Source organism: Xiphophorus hellerii, chromosome 23, assembly GCF_003331165.1.
Source record: "Xiphophorus hellerii strain 12219 chromosome 23, Xiphophorus_hellerii-4.1, whole genome shotgun sequence".
NCBI lineage: Eukaryota > Metazoa > Chordata > Actinopteri > Cyprinodontiformes > Poeciliidae > Xiphophorus > Xiphophorus hellerii.
In genome coordinates, this window is record NC_045694.1 from 27,251,883 (window position 1) to 27,279,461 (window position 27,579).

Genomic DNA, 27,579 nt, shown 5'->3' on the forward strand with positions numbered 1-27,579 from the left:
GTGTCTGCAAAGCAATATGTTCACCCACCACCAGATGGCGACAAAACACATGAAAAGACAAGCTCAGAGTTCAACTTTATTGCTAATTTCTCCTGTAATATCACAATCAGTACCTACAAACACACAAAATATTTAAAAATGTAACTGTGGGCGCTTTCTGAGCAAGACACCGCTGCAATTCGATGAACACAGCAAGTACTAAACAGCTACTTGTGTATATTTAGCAAAACATCAGTGTAGGCCAGACGTAAACCATAAAATGCAGATTTATTCCTTAAGGCTCTGATTTCAGCTTTCTGTGGAGATTTTTTAAAAAAAAGTTAGTTGTGTGTTCTTCTCTTGCATGCATCTTCAGTCAAAAATAAAATGCAACAAGCTCCTGGCTGGCAGCAAGCAAATCAATATAAGAACGCAAGTTTAAATAAGCAGACTCCCTCTGTTGGCTGGTATACAGAAACCCATTTATCAAAACCAAAGACACATCAATGCGAGAGGGAAACATGTTCTCTTCTGTAATCGAGCTTAAAACAGCTTCTCTGTACTGCAGATGATCAAATGTAAACATAGAGGTCATGACCTTTGCTCTAAGTGCATGTTGGGTACCAGAATAGCAGCCTTTAAAAAAAAAAAAAAAAAACAATTCAGCCATCTGTAAGCCAAGACAATATTTCTCAAATTTAAATAAAAAAGCCACAAACAAAAAATATACAGAAATAAATTCAGTACGAGACAAAAGTTTTTTCCCTAAACATCTTAAAAGCAGCTGAACTTTGATTTCTGGGACTAAAACGGTAAAGCTAACGTTTGTGGTTTAAAGTGCAGCGTTGCAGAAAGAGTGGTTGAACTTTTTGCTATGTAACTCTCGCTCCAAGGCACTGTTCTATGTTCTGGGACTGGTTGGACTCCACCTGCCTTTAAAATACACCTTTACACAGAACAATGCTGTTTCTATATTCTAAGTTTTTAGAAGCAAACTGCACATGTGCTCTGTAAAGCACGTCGCCATGGCAGCGCTCAGGAAAGCAGTACCGAGGCTGGGCTGCAGGGCCGGAGCTGCATGCCAACCCTGCAGAGTTCTAATAATACCGACCCAGAAGCTGCATTCTGCTGAGAGCAGACAGGACAGAAAGCTGTTCAGTAACAAACAGCAGCTGATTATCAGAGCTGAATTCAAGCAACTTTTTCCTCAAAGTTGTTTTGATGGAGTCTGAAATGTCAGGCAAATCCAACAATAAGGAAGCAGCTGTGGGCATCATGAAATCTCTGATGTGTGGAGAAGTTCAGAAATTTAAAAAAAACAAAAAAGGTCAGTCTTGTGATGCTGGTCTGGCTCCAGAGGTTGTGCAGGTGTGACTGAAGGCGTTTGGCTCTACAGCTCTTCGCTTTCGTACAGCGGAGCCGTGTGCTGAGCGGGGCTCTCCGCCGTCAGGGCAGGAACGTGGCTCAGAGACGACAGCAGCTTCAGGGTCTTGGAGGCGGGAGGAGCCGTTTTGAAGGCTGGGGTTGTGCGAGCTGGAAGAGAAAAAGCACGACTGATTGAAACTCAGATAAAAGAAATTTATTTATTGCAGCAAACATTGCTGAATTATTTCACATGAAAAGTGTAAGTGCAGCAGATCCAACCCGGGGAGCCACAGGTCTTCATGGTGACTGGACACGGGCTGAAGATTCTTCTCATGCCACGTATCTGAAAATAACTCCTGCCCAGTGCAGAGCGGCAGGCGTGGCTCACTGCCAGATAACAGCACGTCCACACAGGAACAATGGCTCTGGGTCACTTTTAGGATTCCCAGTTGAAACTAGATTTAACGCATGTTGATACAGAAAAGCTAAAGTTTCGCTTTTCTCTTTAGAATCAGGTTAAAAACATTGCTGCGTTGAATAGCTAACGGTTTTCTTCACTCAGCAAGAACTTCCACACCACAGTTAAAGCCAGAGCTGATAAAACAGAGTACACTTTAGTATTCATGGGATTTTTTTTAAATCACAAGAATAAAGTTGTAAAATGAGAACATTTTTGGAAAGAAGGAAAAGTACAGAAAAAAATATCAATTTACATGAAGTAAAAAGCAATCTTATAAAAAGTTTGTAGTGTATGAGTCAAAAAGAATTTGTAATGTACAAGAAAAAAAGTTAATGAGGAAAAGTTTGTAACACGAGAAAAAAGTTCAGAAAAAGAGCTTTGAACAAACGATTTGCCTTTAAAACAACTTCATCTCAGTTTCACGACTCATTGTATCTTTATTCTGGTAATGTTATGACTTCCTCCTCTACAATATGACTATTCTAATGATTAAAAGATAAAAACAATAGGCCTTCACAGCGCTTTGCTGCTCGGGCCTAATAAATCTCACCGTCTTAATATTCTGTGGTACTAAGGTATGGTGCATTCTATGGCCAGAAGAAAATGCGATTTCTGAGATTCTCATAGCCAGTTGCTCAGAATCATCCGTCATTTTATACAAAAAAACGATGTAGCCTTCCCCGTGTTAGTTACATGCGTGTAACTAAACTCAATGAGCCACCAGCCTGTCAAACTCACTTTCTACTTGAGCTGGTGAGCCGTTGTGTTTGTGGGACGATGGAGAGCTCCACTGAACAGATGCTGTTATTTGATAGAGCAGAAACCCAATAGCGAAGCTGCACTTTCATCCAGTGAGCCTTCCTCATCGTCCACCGCAGTGATGCGTTCGGATGTAAACTGAACAGCTCGCTGCCTCACGAGTTCAGAGTTTCTGCTCGATCACATAACAGAGTCCTGGAGGACAGCAGATGGAGAATGTGTGCAATGAATCCAGCTCTGTTTGATTTTACAGCTTTGCCTCTATGGTAACCTGCAGCGTATCTCATGCAACAGATGGCTCTGATGGGAGTCTTTCAGGAACATTTGCATAGAAAGGTGAACACACTTACTGCCAACGTCCAGCCTGGCGTTGCATGTAGACATGCCGGCTTCGTTAATGGCCGACAGCGTGTACCAGCCAGAGTCGGACTTAGTCACTCTATCAATCAGCAGGCACTGGCGACCCGAGCCGTCCTGGTACAGACTGAGAAGAAAAAAGAACCAGCATTAACACATGAAGGTCCTGCTAGCAGCTACGACTCAAAAACTGCTGAATAGAGTTCAGCTCTCAGTCTGAGGTCAACTTTCATCCATTGTTATTGTGAAAGCTGTGAAGAGTTTATTTTCACCAGAAGGTGTAAAATGAGTGGTTAGCGTTTCACCTCATTCTGTTGGGGTCGACGCGCAGCATGTCTTTGTCCTTCTTCCAGAAAAGCTGTGGAGGTGGAGAAGCATCGACTTTACATTCTAACCGAACGGTGTCTCCTTCCAGAGCTCTGGTGTTCAACATCTTCTGGATGAAGGTGGGAGGGCGGAGGGCTTCCTGAGCTGCAAATCAAACATTTTTTACTTCTAATTCCAGTCAACCCAACACCTATGTCTTTTTATTTCACATTTTTAACATATGCCGTCGGATTTATACCTATGACGTCCAACCTCATGGTAAACCTGCTCTCTCCAGCTCGGTTCTTGGCCACACACTCGTACACACCGGCATGATGCACCGTGACGATCTCTATGATGAACGAATGCATCCCTTTCTCACACACCAGCATCTTATGGTAATCGTCTGGGCGGATAGCCTTGTCGTCCAGGTACCAGGAGATGTCTGGGGCCGGGAGCCCGCTGACCTGCATCCGTACGGAAGAAGACGACATTTCTCACTCTGAGACGGCTTCCTGAGAAATCTAGACAATCAAACAAAAGGTGTGAGTGGATCACCTTGAAGTCGATCCTGCAGAAGCGTCCCTCTTCAACTGTGAGGTCTGGGGGGATCTGAAGGAAGCGAGGAGCGAAACATTTCTCCTGGATCGCTGATCCCTCGTTAGACCTCTCATCTGTCCCGGAGTGGTGCCTCCCCCTGACAGGGATCAGACTTTATCATTTCACTTTCAATGACTCCATGCTAGTCTTTATCAACTGCACACACACACACACCCACACACGAAAGCAGAATATTTCTGATTTATTTCTGTACATGGAGGATGAGCCAGTAGCCGTGTTTCCATTAACCATAAAACTGCACAACTTGAAATTCTGAAAATAAATTCACTGAATGGAAACATGTCGATTTTGAAAAAAGTTTTTCAATCATGTTTTGGCACGAGTCAGTTTTTCAGTTGAGTCGAAATAAATGAACTTTGCAAAACTGCAACGGAAACACTTTAATCTCATCACGAGTCACGTGATCAACAACTGGATGTTACTACTGGCAAAAATGATGGACGACGATGACAGGAAGTAGGAGGAGCATGATTCATTTATTTTTGGACGATGTGCAGCTGGCGCCATCAGAGCTCACACACCATCATGCAGCGTGTGAATCCATAGCTGTTCTATAAAATGGCCGCCTTTTTCCCCAAAACGCTGCATACATGGTCGCTCACAAGGAGGCGTGGCTTGTTGCTACAGAACAATATGCCAACGTCTCCTCTGATTGGCTGACAGATGATTGCTAGAGTCATAGCTGAGTTATGAATATAATGTCAGGTAACTGTTTACATCTGTCACTGCCATGATTTTAATGGCTTATTGCGTGAACAAACTAACTCAGGTGTGATTTTAATTGTGTTTATTTAACAAAAAAAACACTGCAATTCTGAAATTGTGTTTTTGACATTAGCAGAATATTGACAAAGATCTGAGCAAATTTGTAATGAGACATTTGTCTCTCTTTTGGAATATTATTTGAAATTAGGACAAATGTCCCATATGGTTGGAGAAATCTTAAAATTTCAGCCGAATCTTTCTTCTAAGACACTTCCTGAGCACATGAAGCAATGTGTTGCATTAAACAGAAGCATCTCAGCTTAATTATTAACATTACAAAGTGATCTTTATGTTTCATCCGCATGTTTTCCACAAGACTAACTTTTACAGCTGCACACAGTAAACACTGGCCTGCTCCCGCATTCAAACTCCCAATGTGAAAGCAGAATAAAAGCAGAATATTGATGTGTGAATCATAGTTACCACAGTCCACCTGTTCGTCTTCCTTCTGGAGACTCTGACTGCAACAGACAACAGGGTTGGTGTGTAAAGGGGAGGAATTACAGCTTTGAAAACTCATCACAGTGCAGAGCAGGACAAATGCCAGGAGAGGAGCTCAGAGTGTGTGGATGATTGGACACAATAGGGCTGCGTCACCAGTGGAGGGGACCCGTTCTCAGAAGGCTGGACCAAAATAAACTTCTGACTAACCTAGCTGGACGTGAAGGATGTGCATTTGAGAGTGTGTGCATTCGCACTGTGTGTGCGTGTGTGCTTATGACGAGAGAGAAAGGATGGTGCAAAGCCCAGAGAGCGAGGAGGTTTGGTGTGGTTAAAATGCCAGCAGCTCACTGGCTCTTTCAGCTTGTTTAGAGGCCCTGAGGGGGAAACGGGCTTCCCATGCAGCCTTTCAAACCATGATGGCTACATTAGTGTTGACTCTCCCAAAACCAACAGGAACAAATGGATTGAAGTGGATGAAGGCTTTCATAGCCTTCAGCAAATATTCATTTTATTTTCATTTAAGAAGTAGCATCTAAAAAGTATATTTAATCTTGTTCAAAGGTTAAATATGTTGTAGAAACATCTTTTCCTAAGTTAGAGTTGCAAGTCTGTAAACTAAAACAAAATCAGCACTCGGTGTATTATAAGCCTGGCAGGCCACCAGGCTTTACTTGCGTTGGTCTATTACATGCTAGTGATGAACTGTGGACAAGTTCAAAGGGGTGTAAATCAGTAATATTATGGGTTCTTCCGATACACTGCATTTGATGCTTTCCTTACTAAACTGAAAACTGTAGTACCTGGTCAAGCTGCAAGTCAGAGAAATTGTCTTGGTCCAACATATACGTAGCATTGTCTGGACCCAGCAGTCTGCGAGCCATTCGCTCCTCATACGACAGTTTCTGGCAAGAAAGAAAAGCATTCTTATTAGAGGAAACAAAGTGAGAAGAATGGTTCAAAACATGAGTTTAAAGTAGTTTCTCCAAACCAAGCAAGGCAGCAGAAGAGCCTTCAAAAGTGGATTGGAGTTGGGTAGAAAGCAATCAGTAAAGCTTTGATGCAACGTTGGTGAGAAAACTTCAGTTCATTTTCCACAGAATAAAATGAAACTCTGCAGCTGTTTTTATGAATGAATCAATTTGTTTACATATAAACCAACAAAAAGAAAGAAAATACACCCTTAGCAAGGCAAGCAAAACGCTTTTAGATGCTTTGTTTGACAAGCAGTTTGATGGATGTAATTATGTCTATAGTTTAGCTTGTGTTTATTTTACAATAGGAAGTGTTTTCTTTTTATGCAGCGCTTGTTCCTGTAGTCCATCAGTCACACCTGGCTGTGTCGCCTCCTGGCTTCCTTGGAGCGAAGCTTCTTCTCCAGATCCTGAATCAAGGCGTCCTTAGAGCCCTGGATGTCTTCGTCTGTGGAGCGGGAGGAGGACGGCCGAGGAGCTACGGATTTCTTCAAGATGGGCTTAGGAAGGCTGAAAGGAGATAACAGATGGCAATGTTTAGAAAAAATGTTTAGAGACGGAAAAATAAAATAAAATCTCACTTTACAAAAGTATTCCTACCCCTTTTTGGTCATATTTTGTCAGACAAACTTTTGTGTCCCTTACTAGGATTTTATGCCATAGATGAACCCAGAATAAGCCTGTTCTTGTGCAGCACTTTATCAAGTTCAGTTAAAAAAATAAAAAGGAAGGCGGGTGAGGTGTCCTGCCCAAAGACAGCAGCAGACGGGTGGAACGGGGCTTCAAACTGTCCGGCAATCCACTGCTTACAGGATGAACTACTTCCTGAGCCACCGTCACACTGGTGGTGCAATCAGCTGCTTATAAAAAGCAATGAGGTCATAGGTCAGGAAAAGAGGTTCTGAGTAATGGTTTCAAACCGTGTCCTGGTCAGTTCAGACAAAGGTTTTCAACAACTGTGACAACCTAAAACAAATACAGTGGGTGTGTTATTTACTACACCCCAAGAAGTCTCCATAAATACACAAAGCATTAGTCAGAGAAGAGAGCTCCATGGGAACTCTGGAGGAGCTGCAGGGATCTATTGCTCATGTGGAAGAATGTGGATTTATGTACCCCACAAATCTGGAGTTTAATGAAAGAGAGTAAAGAATTAAACTATTCTTATGAGGATTTGGCTTGCAGTGTGTGTTAAGTTTGCTCATAATGCGTCCCTGAATTTTTTAAGATACTTTCAAAGTAATGTTACACAAGCTGTAGTTTTTAAGGGCTGAGAATACTTTTGCCTGGGAATGCGTTTTATAAATATCACGCCTCTAAACGGGAAAGTGCATTTAAACTCACGTGTTTGGCGTCCCCTTGTAGTCGGCAGGTAGGGAGACCACGGTGGGCTGAACCCTGCTCTGATTGTTCATCTGGGGGAGGGAGGATGAGGAAGGACAGCGAGGGAGGGAGGGAGACACTGGGAGGGGCTGAAGAGGAAGGGAGGATGTGGAAGCAGAGGTACTCATAGGGAGGAGGGGACTGGTGGGCGCCAGCGGGGAGCAGGAAGGGGAGGTGGAGGCGTGGGGGAGGCTGGAGCTGGGAGACAGTTTGGAGGAGAACGAGGAGGACGGGGAGGGCAGGACAGAGCAGAGGTAGGCAGCAGAAGCAGACAGGGTGTCCTGGTTGGCGGGCAGGCTGGCACTGCCGAGGCCTGATGCGCTGGGGACCCTGGGGGTGAGGGTGATGGTGGAGCGCATGGTGGCGCGGGGCAGCGAGGAGGAGGAGGTAGAGGGAGGGAGCAGGGAGGTGCTGGAAGAAAAAGGAGGAGCAGCAGAGGAGGCTGGGGTGGTAGGAGAGTTGAGGCTGGATGAGGAGGGGGAGGACTTGGCGGTTCCGTTGGCCTGTGTCTGGATCTGACCGTGGGCCACTGACCTCGTCTGGTTCTGACTCAGGCTTAACGACTGGAACTGGGACTGAGCCTGGGACACAGACTTGGACACGGACTGAGCTTGAGAAAACGACTGAGTGTGACTGGCCTTCATCTGGCCCTCTGCGACGTTCGCGCTGCTCTGGGTGCTGCTGAGGTTCTGCTGGTTGTTCTGGTTCTCCTGGGCTTCCCTCAGCACGCTCTCATAGCTGGGCGCCTGGAAGGCCGCCTGCGACTGGATGAAGTGCCTCGGCCGCTCATAGTTGAAGGCGCTGGGAGGGAAGGCGCCGGGGGTGAAGGAGGGCAGGTCCGACAGGTTCATGTTGTTCCCTCCTGACTGGGAGGACTGGGAGAAAACGGGACGTTTAATCTCACAGGATGACAGATTAAACAGCAGATTATCGGCCACTCAAACTTACCGTGAAGCTCAGCTTGCTTGGCGTGAACAGCTTGGGCGTTTGGGATTTCTCCTTAACTTGTTCTGGAGGTGAGGGCAGAGGAGGGGGGCTCGGCGTGCAGACCCTGACAGGAACGTCTGGTGACCTTTGACCTTCTGAGCTCAGAGCACTTTCCTCCTCACTGCGACCTAAAGGCTCCTCGATGGAGAGGCTGGCGGGTTCAGGGTCAGGGAGACTAAACGAGAGACAGACAGGAGTTAGAAAGAACCGCAAGGAGGGAAATGTAGACTAAAGGTCTGAAATGGAGCTGCTGAGTACTTATTGTATCATTTATCGTGAGCAACGTCTTATCTGGTTTACAGTCATCATAATAAATACCAATTAATAATGTTTAAAACCACCCAACATGTATTATTGTCAGGATTCATAGTTGAACTATTTTCTCCATTGTTTAATAAAATCACCAATAAATGTGAAAGCAGTTACTGAGTGCAGCTTTGTGATGCAAACCACACTTCTTCATGTGAGAAGTGCATTACAGATGGGAACGTTATTCACGAGCATCATTTGTGTTTGTGGGAATGTCATGAAATGATGAAGTTCAGATCGCCCACCTTTAGTTTGAAAGAAAAATAAAAGAAGCTTCAATAAAAGAAATAAAATAAAATGTTGGGTCAAAGTTGAACAAAGTAATGATTTCATATTTAACAAAGAAAAACCAGAGAGCCACTTATTAAAAAATAAAGTTTGGATAAGCAAAAGTAAACAATCAGAGTTAATAGCAGTGTTGTTGAACTTAAAGGCACATTAAACGTTTTACAGTGCTGACTGATGAGAGTAGCAGATAGGGGAGGTTCTGCTCCCGTTTCAGCCCAGTCACCCGGTTTCCTCCTCTAACACCAGCATGTCTGCTCCTCTACTTTTCTACTGGGAAAGAAAGAATGCCGTTGCCATGACTGCCACGTAGTCGCCCTGCGCAGCGGAATAATGACAATAGCAGTCGTTCTCTCTCTCATGCTGTGGTTCAGAGCTGGGTCCCGTCTCCCAAGGGCATAAAACAAGGTTTGCATGAGCCGCCCCAGACTCTGAACAGGTTCAGTCACATTTTGATACTGCAGATTCACAACTCGACTGTATAAATCACACACCAACAACAAACTGATCTGGACAAATCATGAAATTATTATAGTCCAATGGTTACATAACTAAAATACTGTCTTACAGTGTTGTTATGCATTCAGGGGTCAAAACAATACCAGAAAAATCAGAACAAGCTGTTCTTTGAAAAAGAAAAAAAAAAGCACAATTATGAAATGTATTTTCCCCCCCAATATTTTCTTCAGCTATAAAAAGCTTAAAGAATGAGTGCAACATGTAGTGCTGTATTGTTAATTTGGGATTAAAACGATCACCAGTTTGAAGATGAAAACTTTCACCGTGCCTAAAAGTGTAAGAATTACACTTTTAGGCAAGTCATAATATTATTAGATGTCAAACATTAGCAGAATAAAAACATATCTGGAAAATATAATGTAAAATTACAAGGAAAAGTATGTTTTAATGAGGAAAAAAAAGCTTGAATAGTTATCAATACACGATCAGCTTTTACATTCTTCTTTAATATGATCACTTTCAATGTTTCAAGATTCTGCTGCTGATAATTAGCATTTTAGGCATTACAACCTTCATTTTATTACTTGAAAATTTACTGATTTATTTACTTTTATGCATTTTTAATATGGTATTGTATAAGTGATTGAATGAAAATCGTCATAAAATGACATATTTATTCTCCTAATACTGTGACTTTAATCTCTTATTTTGAGTTTATTCTCACAGTATTATAACTTTAATCCCGTAACTAAACATGAAATTCTTATTGCGACTATGATAGTCACTTTTTTTTTTTTGGAAATCACAACTGATTGAAAACAACTCATAGTTGGCGGTTCTCAGCATCTGTTACAGGAAGTCAGAGAAGCATGTAGATGGACGCGTCCATTAAAACAGAGGCCTGTCAGTCAGGCTGCTGCTTAAAGAAAGAACAGGAACATTATGTTGAATGTGCCTCCAGCTCCTGTTTATTATGGAGCATGCATGGAAATGTTCCTGGTCTTTTGGACAGCTCAGAGGTAAAATAAGGGTCTACGTTTACAATAAACATAAAGAGAGACTGTGCTTACAGTAAACAAACCTATATAAAGAGTCAGAAGACTGTTTAAAATGCCTCGCTTCATTACTTTGTCTTTGATTTGTAATATTACCGCTCTCTCAAAAACAGTAAACCGTCAATGTCCGTCATTAACCAGACCATAATGCAGCATTCACAACGAATATATAAAATAATGTAAAAACTAAGACAAACTAAAATAAAAACCTTTTTTTAAATGCATTTTTATAGCAATAATGCCATTTTTAAAAAACGGATGAATTTATTGAGCTCTGAATGAAAAGTTTGAATCAACTACAATCAATACAAACGTCGCTGTACAGAAGTCTGATATTAAAAATCAGAAGCAAAACCCTGGTTTTAAGAAAACATGACTACTTTAACCAAAAGAAAAGCAACTGGCTCAACAACTGAGCCCAACACAGTCTAAAAAGAAAATATTGGGCTTTTATAGTCAACTTTCAGGGACAACTACTTGTGAGAATATTGTTAAACGTGTTAATCTTACACTTCATTTCCTACAGATACAAACTCTTTTAACTTCGACTACTTGTTAATTGAATACACTAAAAACTTTTGTGGGTCTAAAAAGAAAACAACAAACAATCAACAGAAAGCGTCCCTACTTTACTCATGTGTGCGACAGTCTGTGCATTTGTGTGATAAAGTTGCCTAAGCTATATTCGTCTTGGTATTCGGACATCAGCTGGCAGGTGCAAACACTAAAGCGGTGACAGAGCGGCTTTAAAGCATACCAGCAAGATGGACACAAGAGCCGCACGGCATTGTGGGTTGGCCCAACGCAAGTCGTACGGCCAATGACATCACAGAGACAAAGATGTTGATAGCACTTTGTAATCTAGAACTAGCACTGCAGACACAGACTTCATACTTTCCTATAAGGTTGACGCACTCAAGGATATTAGGTTGTGCACTAACTTGATCCCTGACAGCGTAGTGATGTACACTGCATAATGGTTGTTTCCCCAGCTGTTGGGGGGAAAATGAAATGGAAATAATTCATTTATCTAAGAAGAACGAATTATCCAATCATTCTGGCACCAGTTTTCTGAAACGCAGTCGTGTAAAGCACGAGAGAAGACCGTGGCTGGTTTCTGAAGGACGCCGCCGCCATGTCTGCTCTTCAGATTACATGTGAGATCATAGTTCTGGACAGCACACTCTCTGACCAGCATACTTCACACCGTGAAGCCCTCCCTGGAGTCGAACATGAACCAACGTATCAGGTCAAGTTAGAGACACAGCAACTGAACTGCGTCCAATAAGAAGGGCAAGGAAAGCATTTATTTATACCCCTCTCAGAGGTTAAATGAATTACTCTCCGCTTGCTGCAGGATGGAAACTTTTCATTAAGAATTAATTTGAGATTCAACTGTTGCAAAACGTTTGCCTTTGTTATTTCTAAGGCTTCACGTCTTTGAAGGAAAAGCGTTTGAATGCCTGCTGTGCAAAAGAAAACAACAGATTTACTTGGGAAGTGAAAGTGATCCGACTGCGAAGTGTTAAAGCCTCAAGGTCAGGGGGCTTCTAACACTTCACAGCTTCCAGCTCAGGTCATTTAGCTGCAACGTCACTGTTGTAAATGTAAAAAAAAAAAAAAAAAAAACTATTGGGAAAGTTTTGGGTCCCCCTGCACAGTGACGTCACGAGCAGCTGAGTAGAAAAAGGACCAGCACTGGGAGGATTCATGGTTCTAATACCGAGATTCATATTTTAACAGTTTCTAAGGCACTGTGTGAATGTGAGATTAAAGAGAAATGGCAACATGTCGGAACTGGAACCAGCTTCAATTAACCTAGAGAAGTTAATCATCCCGTCAGAGTTTTCTGAAACACCGACAAAAAAAACCCCCGGACAGACATTTTTTCCCCTCCCTTTCACGAAACATACAAACATATTAGCTCATCATTGGAGGGCGTAACATTAATTTATTTAGTTGGGGGGGAAAAACCCAACAACATTCAGGTAAAAAAAAAAAAAAAGTTAAGCTGTCTAAACTTCAAAATGCACCGTGGAGCTGACACCTTCACTCAAACACACCGACATAAACAGAGTTAAAGCAGAACCGTGAGAAAACGCTCTCAGCAGCTACAAGGCTGGTGTTCTTACCTCGACAAACGTTTCCTCTCCACAGAGCTCCAGTGGCCGAATGAAAGCTGCTCCTCCACGCCGACGTGACACCATTAAACTCAGCTGGAGCTCAGCGAGGCTGGCGGGACCGCAACAGGTGACCGGGCGCGCTCACGTACGGCGCGCGCTGGTCCAGCTCATTAACTGCCCGTGAGCTCATTCGTGTTACCATGGTTACTAACTTGTTTTATGATACATAGAGCCTCGTTTTACTCATCTTGAACGGGTTTCATTGGTTCCATTTCAGTTTTAACAAAGATGATGGACATAAAACATATTTAAATAAAATAAAATATATAAATATATATATTGTATTGCACACCTACAATACAACAAATAAACACACGGTGTGTGCTGTAACCTAGGCAATTACGCTTTGACGCAAAACTGCAAAGGTCATGTGAGAGATCAATGGTTTTGTTAACACATTGCGGACCTTAGCAATGAATTGGGACCGAAACAGCTGATATTAATTTAACTGGCAGGATTGCTTTCTAATTGCTGCGCGATTTCAGCTGGTGCCAAGGCTTCGCGCATGCTTTTCCTTTGGTTATGTGTTTATATCACACATAACCAAATTTATGTTCAATACTTAATTGTCATACCTGATGTATCGGTAATATTATGTTTTTGTACCCTTGTACAATAAAACTAAGCAGTTAAGAATATGGCTGCTCAAAGTGAGCCAGGTTGTGCTGGAGGTTTCCACTCTGTAAAGAACAGTTCTTTTCCTCTCCACTGTTGCTCCATGTTTGGGTTGCTTGATTGATTGATTGATTGATTGATTGATTGATTGATTGATTGATTGATTGATGCAAAGTTGACCATCAACTGATACTTGCTTGTTCAGTTCAAAGAATTGATTAAAACATAATTTGATAAATCTCAATAAACTCAATCTGACTGTGTTGCTTCATAATTACAAATTAATTGGAGTCTGTATGATTGAACCAAATGGACAATATATTTCTGTTTATAAATGTGTTGTTTTTTTTCCTTTGTAAAGTTCCTAAACACTGCTTTTTGTGTAAATTGGTGGTTGCTGTGAATAAACTGAACTGAATCTTACTTTATTAGTTACCCTGCAAAGCAAGTCAACTTCAAATGAAGTTATCTTGGCAAAAGCAGCGTTAACCCTACATATGTTGACGTATTAAACTAATTCATCATTTCTTAAGTAGATATAAAGAGCCACAACCTAACAACTGGTGTAGTAAGTTCTTATGTATGTGAGGATTTAAATTGAACTTTGATAAATAAATACAAAAATATAAATAAAAGCACAAAACCTTTACAGACAAAACACCTGAATATGTTGGAGGCATATTACTGTGGCTAAATCTGAGGATTTTGATCTCTCTCCCATAACAATTCAACATTGTGTCAGCTACTCTAATAAAGCAAAACACGGCCAGTGTTGGATCAGTTTCATGCACATCACAAACCTGCATGCCACAAACCACATACATCTCCAAAGCAAAGACCTCGTCTTGGGAAATCAGATCGCAATTTTATTTTCTTCAACCCGAAATATAATCCCACTATAAGATGTAATGAAAGAAGTGTGAGACGGTGGTCAGAGAAAGCTGCAGAGGTCCTGGAGTGTTGCTCCGAGGCCTCAGACTGGGATGAACTGTGCCGGCCGCATGGAGAGGACATCGACGCCACGACTGAGCGCGCGACCCACGTCAAACTACTGTGTGGACGACACCATCCCCACCAGAGCAGTAATATGCCTCACTGATAACACACGTTGGCTCCCCAGTAAAAGTAAGGAACTGCTAAACAAACAAAAAAAAGAAGAGTCTTTAAGGAATTATGAGGGAGTATACAGAAGCAACTCAAAGTCGAAATTAGAGACAACAAGGAAGTGTACAGAAAGAATCTGGGTAGTGAACATTTACAGTAGTGCATGTCTGGAGGGTGTCGGCACTAAAAGCCTTTATGCAGAGAAGCAATATGGGATGTTGCAGCACCTGTTCCACTTTTGAATTATTGTTTTTAAGGGAAAATAAACTATTTTCCTTATATCATTTTGTGCACGGAAACTAAATCAATAAAAATGCAGTACTCATTGGGAACATTCCAGAAATTAAGGATTCAAGGACTTTTTTTTTTTATCATCATAGCACCTTTGCTTGTTTGTGGCACAAAAATTTGGATTCAGGTCCCAGATTAAAAAATAAAATAAAAAACATACTTAAGAAGTAAATGGGTACAAATAATTTAAAAAAATGAATAGAAATTAACAGCAACAATAAATTTCTGACGTAGAGAAACGGCAGGAGAAAAAGAAAGTAATTTTGGAAATGGACACCAGCGACCTCCTGTGGATAAACACGTGAACTACAGCACATGTGCAGTACATATATTTAATATCATAGGACAAATAATGGCCTAAGTAATTTTCTTAAAGATGATTTCAGGAGAAAAAAAACACTTTTGGTAAAAAAAAGAACAAAAAAATGCATTAGGAAGGTGAATATTTTAAATGTAACAGAATGAAGGCCTTCTATCACTGCTCCATAGACAGTGTGCTCACGTACGGTCTGTGTGTCTGGTACGGCAGCAGCACATCCGCGGACAAGAAGGCTCCAGAGGGTTGTTAGGGCAGCAGAGAGAACCATAGGCTGCCCCGTCCCCACTATGGAACAGATTTACACTTCCAGGCTCCACAAGAAAGTTTTGGACATTTTAAATGACTCTTCACACCCTGGCCATGGTCTCTTCCAGCTGCTGCCATCAGGCAAGAGATACAGAGCAATAAAAACCAGGACAAATCGCCTAAAAAACAGTTTTTACCCGATGGCAATCATGGTACTAAATTCAAAGGCATAAGAACTTCTGCTCTTGACACCACTTTGTTAAAAATGTCAATTCTGTTGCGACACCTCCAGGCGCTGCAACCATCTTCTGATGTCTAAGTTTATTTCTCATTTTGTACTATTTATTTCTTTATCTTTGTATATTATGTATATACACATAACCTGCATCTTAACTCGAGTCGAGCAAATCTCAATCTCGTTGTAATCTGTTGATGATAATGACAAATAAATCTTATCTTATCTTATCTTATCTTATCTTATCTTATCTTATCTTATCTCTTATCTTAAAGGAATACTTGACCACCTGGTACAATAAATAATTTTTTTCTTTCTATAATATTACAAAAAACAATTACTTGCTTCCTTACTTTTGATGGCTTTTTCTTGCAACTTTTCCACTACGCTAGAACAGAGCATTAAATTACAGGGGAATAAAAAACGACCTTTAGGTCATATAATGTCTCAGTGTGTGAGAGCCTTCATGTACTCACTCTGCACCCTGGATGCTGTCTTCTAAGGGGCTGTCGGGCCACTCCGGAGGGGGAAGGTTCATACAGTCGGGTAACACGGGAGGAAAACCCTCTATGCTTCTCCCGAAGGAAGTAGTTTCCTGATGGTGCTCCGCCTCACTGTCTTCCTGACTGAGAGACTGCGCTTCTTGCTGGCGAATTGCCTCAACCTCCAGCTGCTCCTCTAGGTCTGGTGTGTGTGCGTGTGAGAGACAGCGATTCAGGTGAGCTCACGGATCATGCAGCGGGTTTGCGAAACAGCCAGAGACGCCGTACCGTTGTAGACTTCCAGTGTGGCTGAGCAGGAAACCGTGCCGTAGGAGTTGAGCACCACACACTTGAACAGGCCAGAGTCTTCGGGGAAAGCCTCGGTGATCACCAGCGTACACAACTCCTCTGCAGAGACGAGACTTCAGCGTTACTCACAGGAATACACATCTTCCATTTTCTGTTTCGAGTGTAAATCATCGACATTGTCTCTTATCAGACCTTACTTTTAAAGAACTACTCCAATAGTTATGTCTAAACTTTATAAAAGTCAACCAAAGAGCCTTACAGTGAAAAAAACAGAAAGATTAATAGCATCTTGAGACTCATTTATGTGTATTCATGGACTATTTTCATCCTCCTACTATTATTATTCCATGCAATCTGTGTTTTGGACTCACCTGGCACCGATGCAGAGCTGCCTTCTGGAAACACAAGGACAGATTGTTTGAGTTAACTTTAGCTTTTGGTTCTGATCAAAGTAATTCACATCTGAAAACAAGATCCAGTAAATGCAAGCTGCTTTATATCGCCGATGGTCTGCTATTAGTTTTACTGTCACAGATAATACAAAAATGCCATAATGTGCTGAAGTATAAAGACAGAATCAACTAACACAAAAGGAACTTTTATTCTAAGTGGAGAACTGTAAACTTTTTTTTTTCTTATAATCGGTTCTCAAAATCTTAAGGTTAGTATTTGCAACCATTAAATACATAATATAAAAAAATAAAAATGTCTTCTTTAACATGAAGACGTCACCACTGAGGGCCTCATCTATAAATCACTTCTTGACTCCATCGATATTTTCGAGATAAAATGTGTCAGATATCCATGACTCCATCTTCACTAGAACCCAATGTGTAAAATTTCTGAAAATAAATGAATCTTTACAACATTATCTTTGAAATAAAACATGTTAGCAAAACCTAACCTTTAGTTTGGGTAAATGTATTCATTAGAGGAATTAGCTGCTTATTACAACCAAGCCACACCCTTGGAAGCCCCAACAGTTTCTGTACAGCATCATGTATAAAAGGGATCTTGTTTATGCTACAATTTTTTTGAGCAGTATTGCTTATGTGTGTAGATCTTTTTGGATTCACCACAACGAAAAGGGCTACCCGTGTTAACATTGTCATTTCTACAGTCAGTATAATCTTTATGTCAGCGGTGGGAACACTTCCATTGACGCGGCTAATAGCAGAGCTAATTTATCATTTAATCCCTTTGTGTTTTCGCTAACTTTGAAATCATTTGCTGTGTGCCAAGCTAGGCTAAGTAATTTAGCCACTTACTAAATTACCACTTTCTTGTGTTAATTAACGTTTTTGCTAACTTAGTTTAAAATCACCTACTGTGCTTAGCTTCTGTGCGAAGCTAGGCTAAATTTCCCTAGCTTCAAAATTAACAACTGTTAATTTAGCCACTAACTTGGCTAAGCTAAGTTCGCCAAGTAAGTGTTAATTTACTTGACTATCTTGTAAACTTTCAGTTGAATAAAGATAAAGCAAAAGAGTTAGCGACACTCCACAACTATAAAACTAAAACCACGAGGGAAGAGTCTGTTCAAAAGGATCACCTCCTGAAGAGCAACATTGCATAGGTTAAGATCTTTGTGCTAAGTTTTCAGCTAATGCTGACTTCAATGCCAGTGAAGCTAATGCTAAATCGCTATGGTGGGTGTCAACATGGCTGAAATGTAAAGCTGTATGCCATACATGACAGTATGGACTCTGCTTAAAGGTTGCTCACTCTGATGCTAACTTTGTGACATCGTATGACTCCATCTCACACTTACTCTTGCGCAATATCCTAAAATCGTCAGAGTCCTGTATTTGTTCGTCTTCTCTGTACCACATGACCTGCAGCGGAGGGGTCCCCCTCAGCCGGCACTCCAGGACCACCAGCTGACCTTTCACTGTGGACATGTCATGGAGGCACTGGGGTAGATGAGGATGATGAGGAGGAAGGTTCAAAGGAGGAAGATAAGAACAAGGGAAGAGAAGGTGGATGAGCCTGATGTCAGAAGAGATTTATACGCAGCTAGTTCTGATATTTGCACTTTGTTTAAGGCCGGGGTGTCCAAACATTTTGTCACATGGGGCAAAATCTGTATTTTTTTTCTACTTAAAAAAAAGAACAGCTAGTTTTCAAATTCTTTCAGGCTCAATTGAACAAGTTTATTTCTCAACATAATAAGATTTGGGTCACTTTCTTTCAAAACGCTGGCTATGTAGCCAAGATGAACTCAGTAGATAAAAGTTGACTTGGGTGAAGCAAAGTCAGTTTTTCAGTAAAAGTCTTTGAATAAGAGCTTGGTTGTAAAAAAAACAAAACGAAAGCAAAAACAAGTACTTTGTAACATACTTAACATACTTTCCATTGTAAGAAAAATTGTTGGTGGTAACTTTACTCTGATTACAAGTAAAAAGTCTCCATCAGTCCAAGGGCCACAAACAGCCCCAAGCTGCGCTTTGGACACCCTGGTTTATGTGTTTTCCAGACACATAGCACCATCTTATAGCATAATCAAGTAACTATGTTAACTTTGTTTGTTATAAAAATGCTGCATATATATATATAATTTAACACCTTGAAATCGGGCCTCTGTCTCTTTAAGAAACTCCTCCTCTTCCGAAAACTCCACCTTCAGAAAGTCATCACAACATGGCTCCATTATTAACCCTTTAACAAAATTTTACGGGCATTTCCATGAGAAGTAGCTTCTATAATGAGCTCAGCAGATCCACAGCTCCACCAGGTGTTTGCTAATAGCTGAAGGCTAGTCTGAAGGAGCTGAGTAAACCCAGGCGTTTCGCACAGCTGAATGGTTTCCACGAGAGATTTAAAGGATTTCTCAAACATGCGCGAAAGAGTCAAAGCAACAGTCCAGGTATGTCTTTGATGAGGAAACAATATTATAACACTATGTAAAGCTCAAGAACGTCAATTTTACATGATACTGTCCCTTTAAGGACACTCTGTAGAGATCTATGTTACCTTAACAAATGTGGGAGGCACTCCTTTCCCCGAGTACTGCTGATTGTAGACAGGACTCTGCATCTGCACACAGAAAACACACAGGGTTCTGTTTATTGCTACTGTAACTTCTGCATACTTGTGTACCAGCTCAGGCCTGAACCAAACACTGTTTTCCATATTTATCTATTTCCATGAAGGATTGTTGCGTCTGCAAATATAGCAGGCAATAAAAGGTTGCATTTTCCAATTTAAATGACACATTTCCATAGCGCATCAGCTGAACGAGGACAAATGATTCATTTTAGGTCGATGTAATTACCCTCTGAGGGCTGACACACAACGGATGCACCAGGCTTGAGTGTCTCTGAGCGAGCAACGTGGAGGAGGAGGAAGAGGAGGAAGAGGAGCGCTCCCGAGAGGAGGGGGAGGAGGAAATGGTCAGAGACATGGTGCTGGTCTTCTTCTGCATCCTGAGTGGTGGGATGTAGTGGGAGACATTACACCTTCGAAAGTTTCTCCTGTTCTCTTTGTGTGAGTGTGTGTTTCTAACTTACTGGGTCGCGTTGGAGTCCATGTTGCTGGCACTGACAGATGTCCTGCAAAATATAAAGATAGTTATATATATATAACTATCTTTAATTATTAAAAAAATATATAACAAGCTGCTTATTAATTATATATTTAGAATGATCTTTATTAAGATATAATTAAAAGCAGAGAGAGCAGGAGGAAGTTCAAAGCATCATAACTCCAACGTCTCTCTGCCCGGCTTTCTAGCCGTATCATTTATAGGAGAGCGGCAAAAGCAAACAAGGTGGATCAGCAGTATTTTTTGAATTTTGAATTAATTTGACAAAAACACAAAAACAGGCACTGAAACACATCCCCCTTACACTGGTTACTCTATCAGAGCAAAAACATTAAGGGGGCAGTATTATCTACTTTTCAGGCACATAGCAACATTTTATTTCACAATAAATTTTCCATATTCAGTTGTTATAAAAATTCTGTTTATAGACATCAAACACGATTTAAAAGAAATTTGACTTTGTAATTTAACGCCTGGAGATTGGGTCTCTGTCTCTTTAAGAAGCTCCTGCTTTTTCTGAAACTCCGCCTTCAGGAAGCCATCACAACATGGCTCCTCTATTAACCCTTTAACATCTCACGTGATTTGGGCTTATGGGTTTTATACAAAGTACAAATATTTGCAAAACACACATTCATAAAAAATAGAAAAAAGAAAGGGAAATGTTTTTTGCAGCCCTTCCAAAAGTTGACGCCCTGGGCTACTGCCCCTGTAAGCCCTTTCTAAAGTCTGGTCCAGCTCATCTCTACCAAACCTCTAAGTAGCAAAATGTTGAATGTCTGGACAATAAGACTTCAGATAGTTGATAACTCTTCCTTTAGTTAGATTTGAAAAAAAAAAGCAAACAAAAACAATTCTTAATAAAGTCTTAATATAACAAAGAAAAAATCTCTGCAGCATATTTTTGTCTTTGAAAGAAAGAGTCTTCCAGAAACATGACATGCTACATATGTTGATCTAATTTCAAATCATTTTAGATCTGAGCTGTCAAATTATGAAAGATTTTTTTTATTAAATGCAGTCAAATGCAACTTAAAAGACTTAAAAACAAATTAGACCTTTAGTTGTTTAACAAACAATAACCTGTAAATCAAACAGTGAAAACCATGCAATTGTTAAAAAGAAACTCAAGTATAGGATGAAAGTAAAACAGTTATATTCATTCATACTGTTTCCCACTGCTGACAGCAGAGGGTCTTTTATAGGCCTGTCACATTATTCAGTAAACCAGTTAAGCACATGATAAATTAAAACAAACTCAATAATTTCCATTGGCATGATTTATCATTTATCTCTTTCTTCAGTTTTATCTTCAAAACTGAAGAGAAAAGTCTTCAGTTTGGTGCTTTGGTCTCAACCAGCTCTTATTTTGAAGGAAGATTTTGCTTACAAAGTCTTCAAAATTCATTTTATTTGTTGTTTTTCATTATTATTTATTTTATCTTCCAGCTCCAGTGTTAAATGTTTATTAAAATTAAAGGTTTACTGAATGTGATCTTGCATTATTATTTTTGCCATTACTATTATTTTAGTTAAAAGGGTCTCATATCAACAATATTATCGTTTATCGCAATAATTCTGGGACAATTTATCGTCCAGCAAAATTTGTCATCGTGACCACTCTCGTATCTTGTTTTTATACCGTTTCCGTAATTTTTTTGTGTTTTCTTTTGTTGATGCTATTGCATCTTTTAATATAACTATGTGTACTGTGTGGTGTTTAAATAGTGAGATGTTTTCTGTTCTTGTGCTTACTTGTCTCATAGGAGATAGGATGAAATTGACCTTTTGTGCTAATTCCTGCACATTTCCTCTGCCACAAACTGCGGTCGTGTTGATTAATGTGCATAGCCAATCTCAAGCACATGGTCACCCTCCGAGGGCCATCAGGAGCACATCACTTCCTGAACAGCAGATCACTGTGTGACTCCATCACAATCTGACTTTATTTAGCTGTAGCGTAGGGTTTCGTTGCTAACTGAAGGTGTTTCGGCGTTTTACAGCCCATTCCCACCCTCTCTCTGTCTTGGGAAGGAGGAGCTGACAGAGGAGGCTGAGAGTCATGTTTCTGGGCTAAATTAAACTCTGGCTCCTCCTGAACACAGAGGAGGTTTCCTGGCCTCCATAACCAAATGACAGGGAGAAGTTAAACTTTTTGGTTTTTATCACTGATACAGCTGCTAACAAAAGACTATTATGGGTTGAAGGGTCAATAATATGCAAAATAGATTTTTACATCGTGTTGTGATGTTATTCCCTCCTCAAAAACGTACCTTTCTTTCATGCATTTTTTCATGCACTTTATGAAATCATTTAATCTCCAATGGCAACCATCCGGCTGTGCAAAACACCTGGGTGGGGCCTAGGACCACCTTCAAGGACGAAGTTTGGAGCTTCCATATGGGGGAATATTTCTGCCATAATCCAACAGTATACATTTTCAGTCTGAAAGCAGGATTTAATGTCTTTTGCTCTTAAAACTCTTAGTACTTTTGCTTACATTTTTATTTTGAAAGCAGGACTTTATGTATTCATTCTCAAAAATTGTAACACTTGTACTCAAAACTTCGCCTCGCGCTCATAGTCTTTGATCAGACGCTCTGCTCGCTTATGAAACATGGAACTGTCTTTTTGGCACAGTCGCCTAGCAACCTCTCAGCCAATAGAATGAAAGTGTTGTAGTAGATGTGTTTGTTTCCTTCTAGTGGGTGTGCCTGTGTGGCTACTATCGATTATAGCAACCTGCACCACCCACTGGATGTAGTGAGTGGTTGGGTGAACAAACTCCTGCCTAGGCTCAGTAGCTGTTAGCGATCAGTAGCACTGCTGGCAGATGTTTAGTGTAACATGGAGCAGAAAGCTGAGGCCGTTGTTTCTCCCTACATCCAGTGGGTGGTGCAGGTTGCTATAATCGATAGTAGCCACACAGGCACACCTGCTAGAAGGAAACAAACGGACCCAGTGGAAAAACCTTCGTTCTATTGGCTGAGAGGTTACCAGGTGACGTTGCAAGCAGAAAATGTTTCGCAAGCGAGCAGAGAGTCTGAGCAGAGACTATTTCTGAGCGCGAGGAGAAGTTTTGAGTACAAGCATTTCAAAATACAAATGTAAGCAAAAACATTAAGAGTTTTGAGAACAAAAGACATGAAATCTTGCTTTCAGATTGAAAATGTGTGCTATTGGATTATGGCAGAAAATTTCCCCCATACTACCACCTCATGGAGCAGACCTCCGCCATGACTCCCCCAATCAGCTCCTTGAGACTAGTCAGCAGCAATTAGCAAAAACCTGGTGGAACTGCACATCTGGTGAGCTTGTTGTAGAAGCTAGTTCTCCATGCAATGCTGGCAAAACTGTTGTTAAAGGGTTAATATAGGAGCCATGTTGTGATGACTTCCTGTTTCATAAAAACAAGAGTTTCTTAAAGAGACAAAGGCCAAACTTCAAGGCGTTAAATTGCAAAATGGAACTTTCATAACATAGTTACTTGATTGTGGTATAAAATGGCGCTATATGCCTGAAAAAAAAACCCCACACACAATGCTGCCCCTTTAAGGGAAGAAAAACAGCTGCAGCTCGTGCATTACACCCTGTGTTCCCTTCAGATAAGCACAGCAAACAGGTGGATTTGTGTGTGCGTGTGTGTGTCCTTTTACCGATACAGCAGCAGCTGCTGTTAAACCCTTTGTGTCGCTTGTCTCCGTTACATAACCGCACAATTTATGGCTGTATTTACCAATCTGTAACCCGGAAGGTCAGAGGACCATCGAGGCTTACAGTAAAGACAAGGGGGTGTTGGGGGTGCAAGGAGTTCAACGACGACAAGCAGGTGCAACGCCAGCATACACACTGATGCTCAGATGGTTTAGACTGCTGGGATGTGCAACACACACACACAAATATGAAAAATGTATGAATAGAGACAAGAGAAGAAGTGAAATACAACCACAGGAAATCAAAACTTCTTAGAAATGATAAAATATTACTAAAGACTGACTTCCTCAAGTAATCAAACATTATCGAAAACAATTGATAATGTACCAAGCAGTATGAAACAACAACAAAACTCTTAAAAGATTGCAATTATTACAGCAGTGGGCATCACAGCGTCACACTGTCTGCACTGTGTTGACAGATTTTGTCTTTTGCCTTAGAATAAATTCACTATATGAATAAATATATGGACTCCTTGTTTTAAACCCTTATATTCTAATGAAAATATGTGAAAAATAATTCAAACATTTGTTGTTCATACATAACTATTAAGAAATCAATTAAGCATCAAATGAAGAAAATTATACATCAAATAATTTGAATTACAACATAAATACTATTAATCAATACATAAAATAATCTGTATTGACCACAGATGTGGAAACTGACGTATTTATTTCCAGATTTGGAAATGAATAAATAACATCATATAATCCTTTGATTTAAATCGAGAAAACCTCGTATTCTAAAATAGAAAAAACTAATAATCATACATTTGTTTTCCACACCTCATTGTAATAAAAAAAAATAGAAGAAAACCATACATTAAAACTTTTTAATTAAACAAATTCAACACAGGCAGAGGAACTGGTGTGTCTGGTTTATGTTTTCCATCAACCAATCAGGCATCGCTGATTTAAAGGTCTAGAAATATTAACATAACAGTGATTAAATTATTTTATCCTCAACATTAAATGATTCCATAATTAGTCTACTAAACCTAAAAGGAAAGATTTGCATTAAAATATGGAGTTATTTAAGTTTGATTTAATGTATGAGCAATAACTTAACTCCCGTCTTTTTTCCTTCAGCATCCCACATTGTATGTTTTGACCAGGCCAAGAGAATCGATGAGCGGAAATGGTAAATGGCTCATACTATTATAGCTCTTTATCAAGTTTGAAGAGTCCAAAGCTCTTTGCAATACAATACACCGGAGAGGAAAAGAAATGCCTTGCCCGAGGACAGAATGACTGAGACAAACAGAGCAGGGATTTCAACAGGCAACCCACTGGTTACAGGACAAACCCTCTACGTTCTGTCGCCACTGCGGCTTCAGAATCCGACAACTGTTCACACGAGTCGGTAAACCTGAGAACAGCTTTCAGGAGGACAGGAGGAAACCAGCACCTACTTGAGATCTGTCTTAATTTAAGCAACCACCCAGTGTGACGTCAGCCCTGAACACAACATCACGTGGTTTCTCTCAGCTGTGGACACATTTAGCTCCTGCTGTGGTTCAGCTGTAGAGGTAAAGCACAGCAGTAGACCATACGGCTGCAAGATGTGCAATTATAATTCTGTGCAACACACACACAAAAAAAACAGTTGTTATAAAACTACCTAATTTTCAATTAATGAAGAAGTAGAACCATTTAACTATTTGGTTAAAACATGGCGGTTCTTATAACGGTGGTTAACAATTCAGCTTCACAAGATAAGATTATAGATTATACATTTCTTATCTTTTCACTTTTCCAGAACCCTCAGAATGCCAGAGCTGATCAAGTTCTTAATGCAGAGGACCCCTGCTGTTCACGGAGGTTTAAACCACAACCGTCCAAGAATACCTGAAATCCGCCAATACTTTGAGACGACGTCTAAAACGCTTATAAATATGTATTTAAATAGTCCACACACACCAAACATACCTCAACAGTGGAAACCGTGTTAGCACTACAGGAAAAGCTAACATTCATCGCAGACATTTCTATCTCCGGTCTCTCGGGACACAACCAATCAGTGTCGACGGGGGGAAAATGGCGCTTCTGGATTGGCTGCTTTGCAAACGACAGCCAATAGTGTGTCAAGTAGCATTGGGCATATTTTTTGTCTCTCTCTTCCTTTCTCCTTTGCTCCCCCATAATTAAAACGGAAAACAAAGTTGGTTACATGGAAACTTTACCTGTAGCGGGTATTAGGATTTTAATACCAAACACGTTTAAGGATTTTAATACCTGTATTAAAATTTGTAGCAGGTTGTAATACCTGTAGCAGCTATGTTTACTTAGCTATTTCTAGCTAACTAAACATAGCTGCTACAGGTATTAGCAGCTATATCTGCTAATACCTGTATGTATGTTTACTTAGCTACCTTTAGCTAAGTAAAGCTTATCTTATCATCATTACCTGTTACCTTATAATCATTGAGAAACATTGGGGGCATAAAATCAGTTTATTTGTATCTACTGAACTGCATTCCTTTTGAATATTTATGCTCTCCTGCAAATAATTTGGAGCTATGTGAATCTGCAAATACTGAACTGCGAAAAGGCGGGGTTCCACCATAGATCCAAATGTTTGAGCTGTGCATGCTTATTTTCTTTTTCAAAGAAAGGCACCTAGGTTGGAAAATTTTGGGGGGTTTTATTGGAAAACCATGGCCTATTCTCAAAAACAACAACAAAAACAAAACATACAAAGAAAACAGGATTTGGGTTTCTGTTTTTCTGAAAATATTTGCTATAAATAGCCAACCTTAGTAAATGAACTAAAAGTAGATTTCGGTTCACCGAGGCTTGCTTTGGAATAAAAGTCTAAAGCAATACACTCCTACTTAGTATGAAAGTAAAGAAAATCCAAAAAGCGCTGTTGTTAAAAGAAAATGACTGTGTTGTCATTGACATTTTCCAGTTTGAGAAGATTTTAACTTGTCAGGAGTAATTTTGTTCTATTTAAACATAAGAAAACCTCTATTTGCACACGAATGACAGTTTTGTCTCATTCTTGCAGAAGCTGAAAATGGATCTAGGGCACCTTGGACACCCTGCTTTAAAGGTTGTGATTATATTGGGGCAAAACATGGAAAAATTCAAGTGCTATGGATACTTTTGTCAGGTGCCATGCCTTTATACCTCTTCTTCAAACATGTGTTGTAAAAACACAGTTATCTGAAGGGCATGCTGGATTTTTACCTGCAAGCATCATGATCTCCAAAGCTCAACAAAAGGCGTGAAAGGACTTTGAGACATTTCCTCAGCCGCTGAAAAACGACCTCCCCACTCTTCTCAGGCGCTCTCGTATGGGAGACCAATTTAGTGTGGAGCGGGTCAGCTGGTCGCGTCCGACCACCAACCACACGCTAGTGCTGTGCAATGAATCCCCTCAGCAACACACACATATACACACACACACTTGCTCTGTGAGTGAGATTTGACTGGTATGTACTGCAGGCTATAAATGACACAACTTTGTTTTGAATTATTTCCACCCATTAAGAATCCAAATACTTGATTGCAGCCACAGTCACATGGATCCGGACATTAGAAAGTTAGATCCTCAATAAGGATTGGACGTTGGTGAGGAGGGGGGGGGGAATGTATAGGCTCATGACACAGCACATAAAATTAGCCCAGGGCAGACCACCCCCCATTCCCTCCAAAACCCAGCTGTCGTCTTCTCTCTGAGTGCAAACTCATTCACTTCATGCAATAACACGCTCTATCATGAACCCAACGGGCTTCAACCAATTAAATCATAGCACGATGAGACCGACCTATTGGTTGGGTTTGGACTACGGGCAGTGATCGAAGCCATGCACGTGTAAAACAACCCCCCACCACTCATCATGTGCTGAGCCCCTTACCTGACTGCTCTTTCTCCAGCAGATTAAACAACACAAACTAAAGTCCCAATCCACCAGGAGGACGATCCCGTCAAACTGCTAGGTGACCGTGTGCCTGCCAGTCATGACTTAGCCAATGGGCGCTTGCTGCTATGGGTGAGCTGACACACTTTTACACGTGTGTGTGT

The 27,579-nt window shown here is 40.7% G+C and overlaps 1 protein-coding gene across 3 annotated transcripts; it reads right to left on the minus strand.

Moving 5' to 3' along the window:
- Positions 1 to 63: 63 nt before the first annotated feature.
- On the minus strand, positions 64 to 27,579 carry myot (myotilin). Of its 3 annotated transcripts, none has more exons than XM_032554199.1 (18): positions 27,413 to 27,579; positions 19,799 to 19,840; positions 19,564 to 19,714; positions 19,263 to 19,325; positions 18,061 to 18,202; positions 16,661 to 16,684; positions 16,269 to 16,388; positions 15,975 to 16,182; positions 8,359 to 8,572; positions 7,372 to 8,285; positions 6,387 to 6,537; positions 5,857 to 5,958; positions 5,036 to 5,073; positions 3,785 to 3,923; positions 3,486 to 3,693; positions 3,226 to 3,391; positions 2,914 to 3,047; positions 64 to 1,512 (listed from the first exon to the last, which is right to left on the minus strand). In XM_032554199.1, the coding sequence occupies exons 2-18, from the start codon at positions 19,816 to 19,818 to the stop codon at positions 1,370 to 1,372; spliced, it is 2,937 nt and encodes a 978-aa protein (XP_032410090.1). In that variant the 5' UTR covers positions 19,819 to 19,840; positions 27,413 to 27,579; the 3' UTR covers positions 64 to 1,369. The 3 variants fall into 3 exon arrangements, with proteins under 3 accessions (XP_032410090.1, XP_032410092.1, XP_032410093.1); XM_032554201.1 differs by lacking the exon at positions 27,413 to 27,579 and adding an exon at positions 26,742 to 26,901; XM_032554202.1 differs by lacking the exon at positions 27,413 to 27,579 and adding an exon at positions 23,490 to 23,744.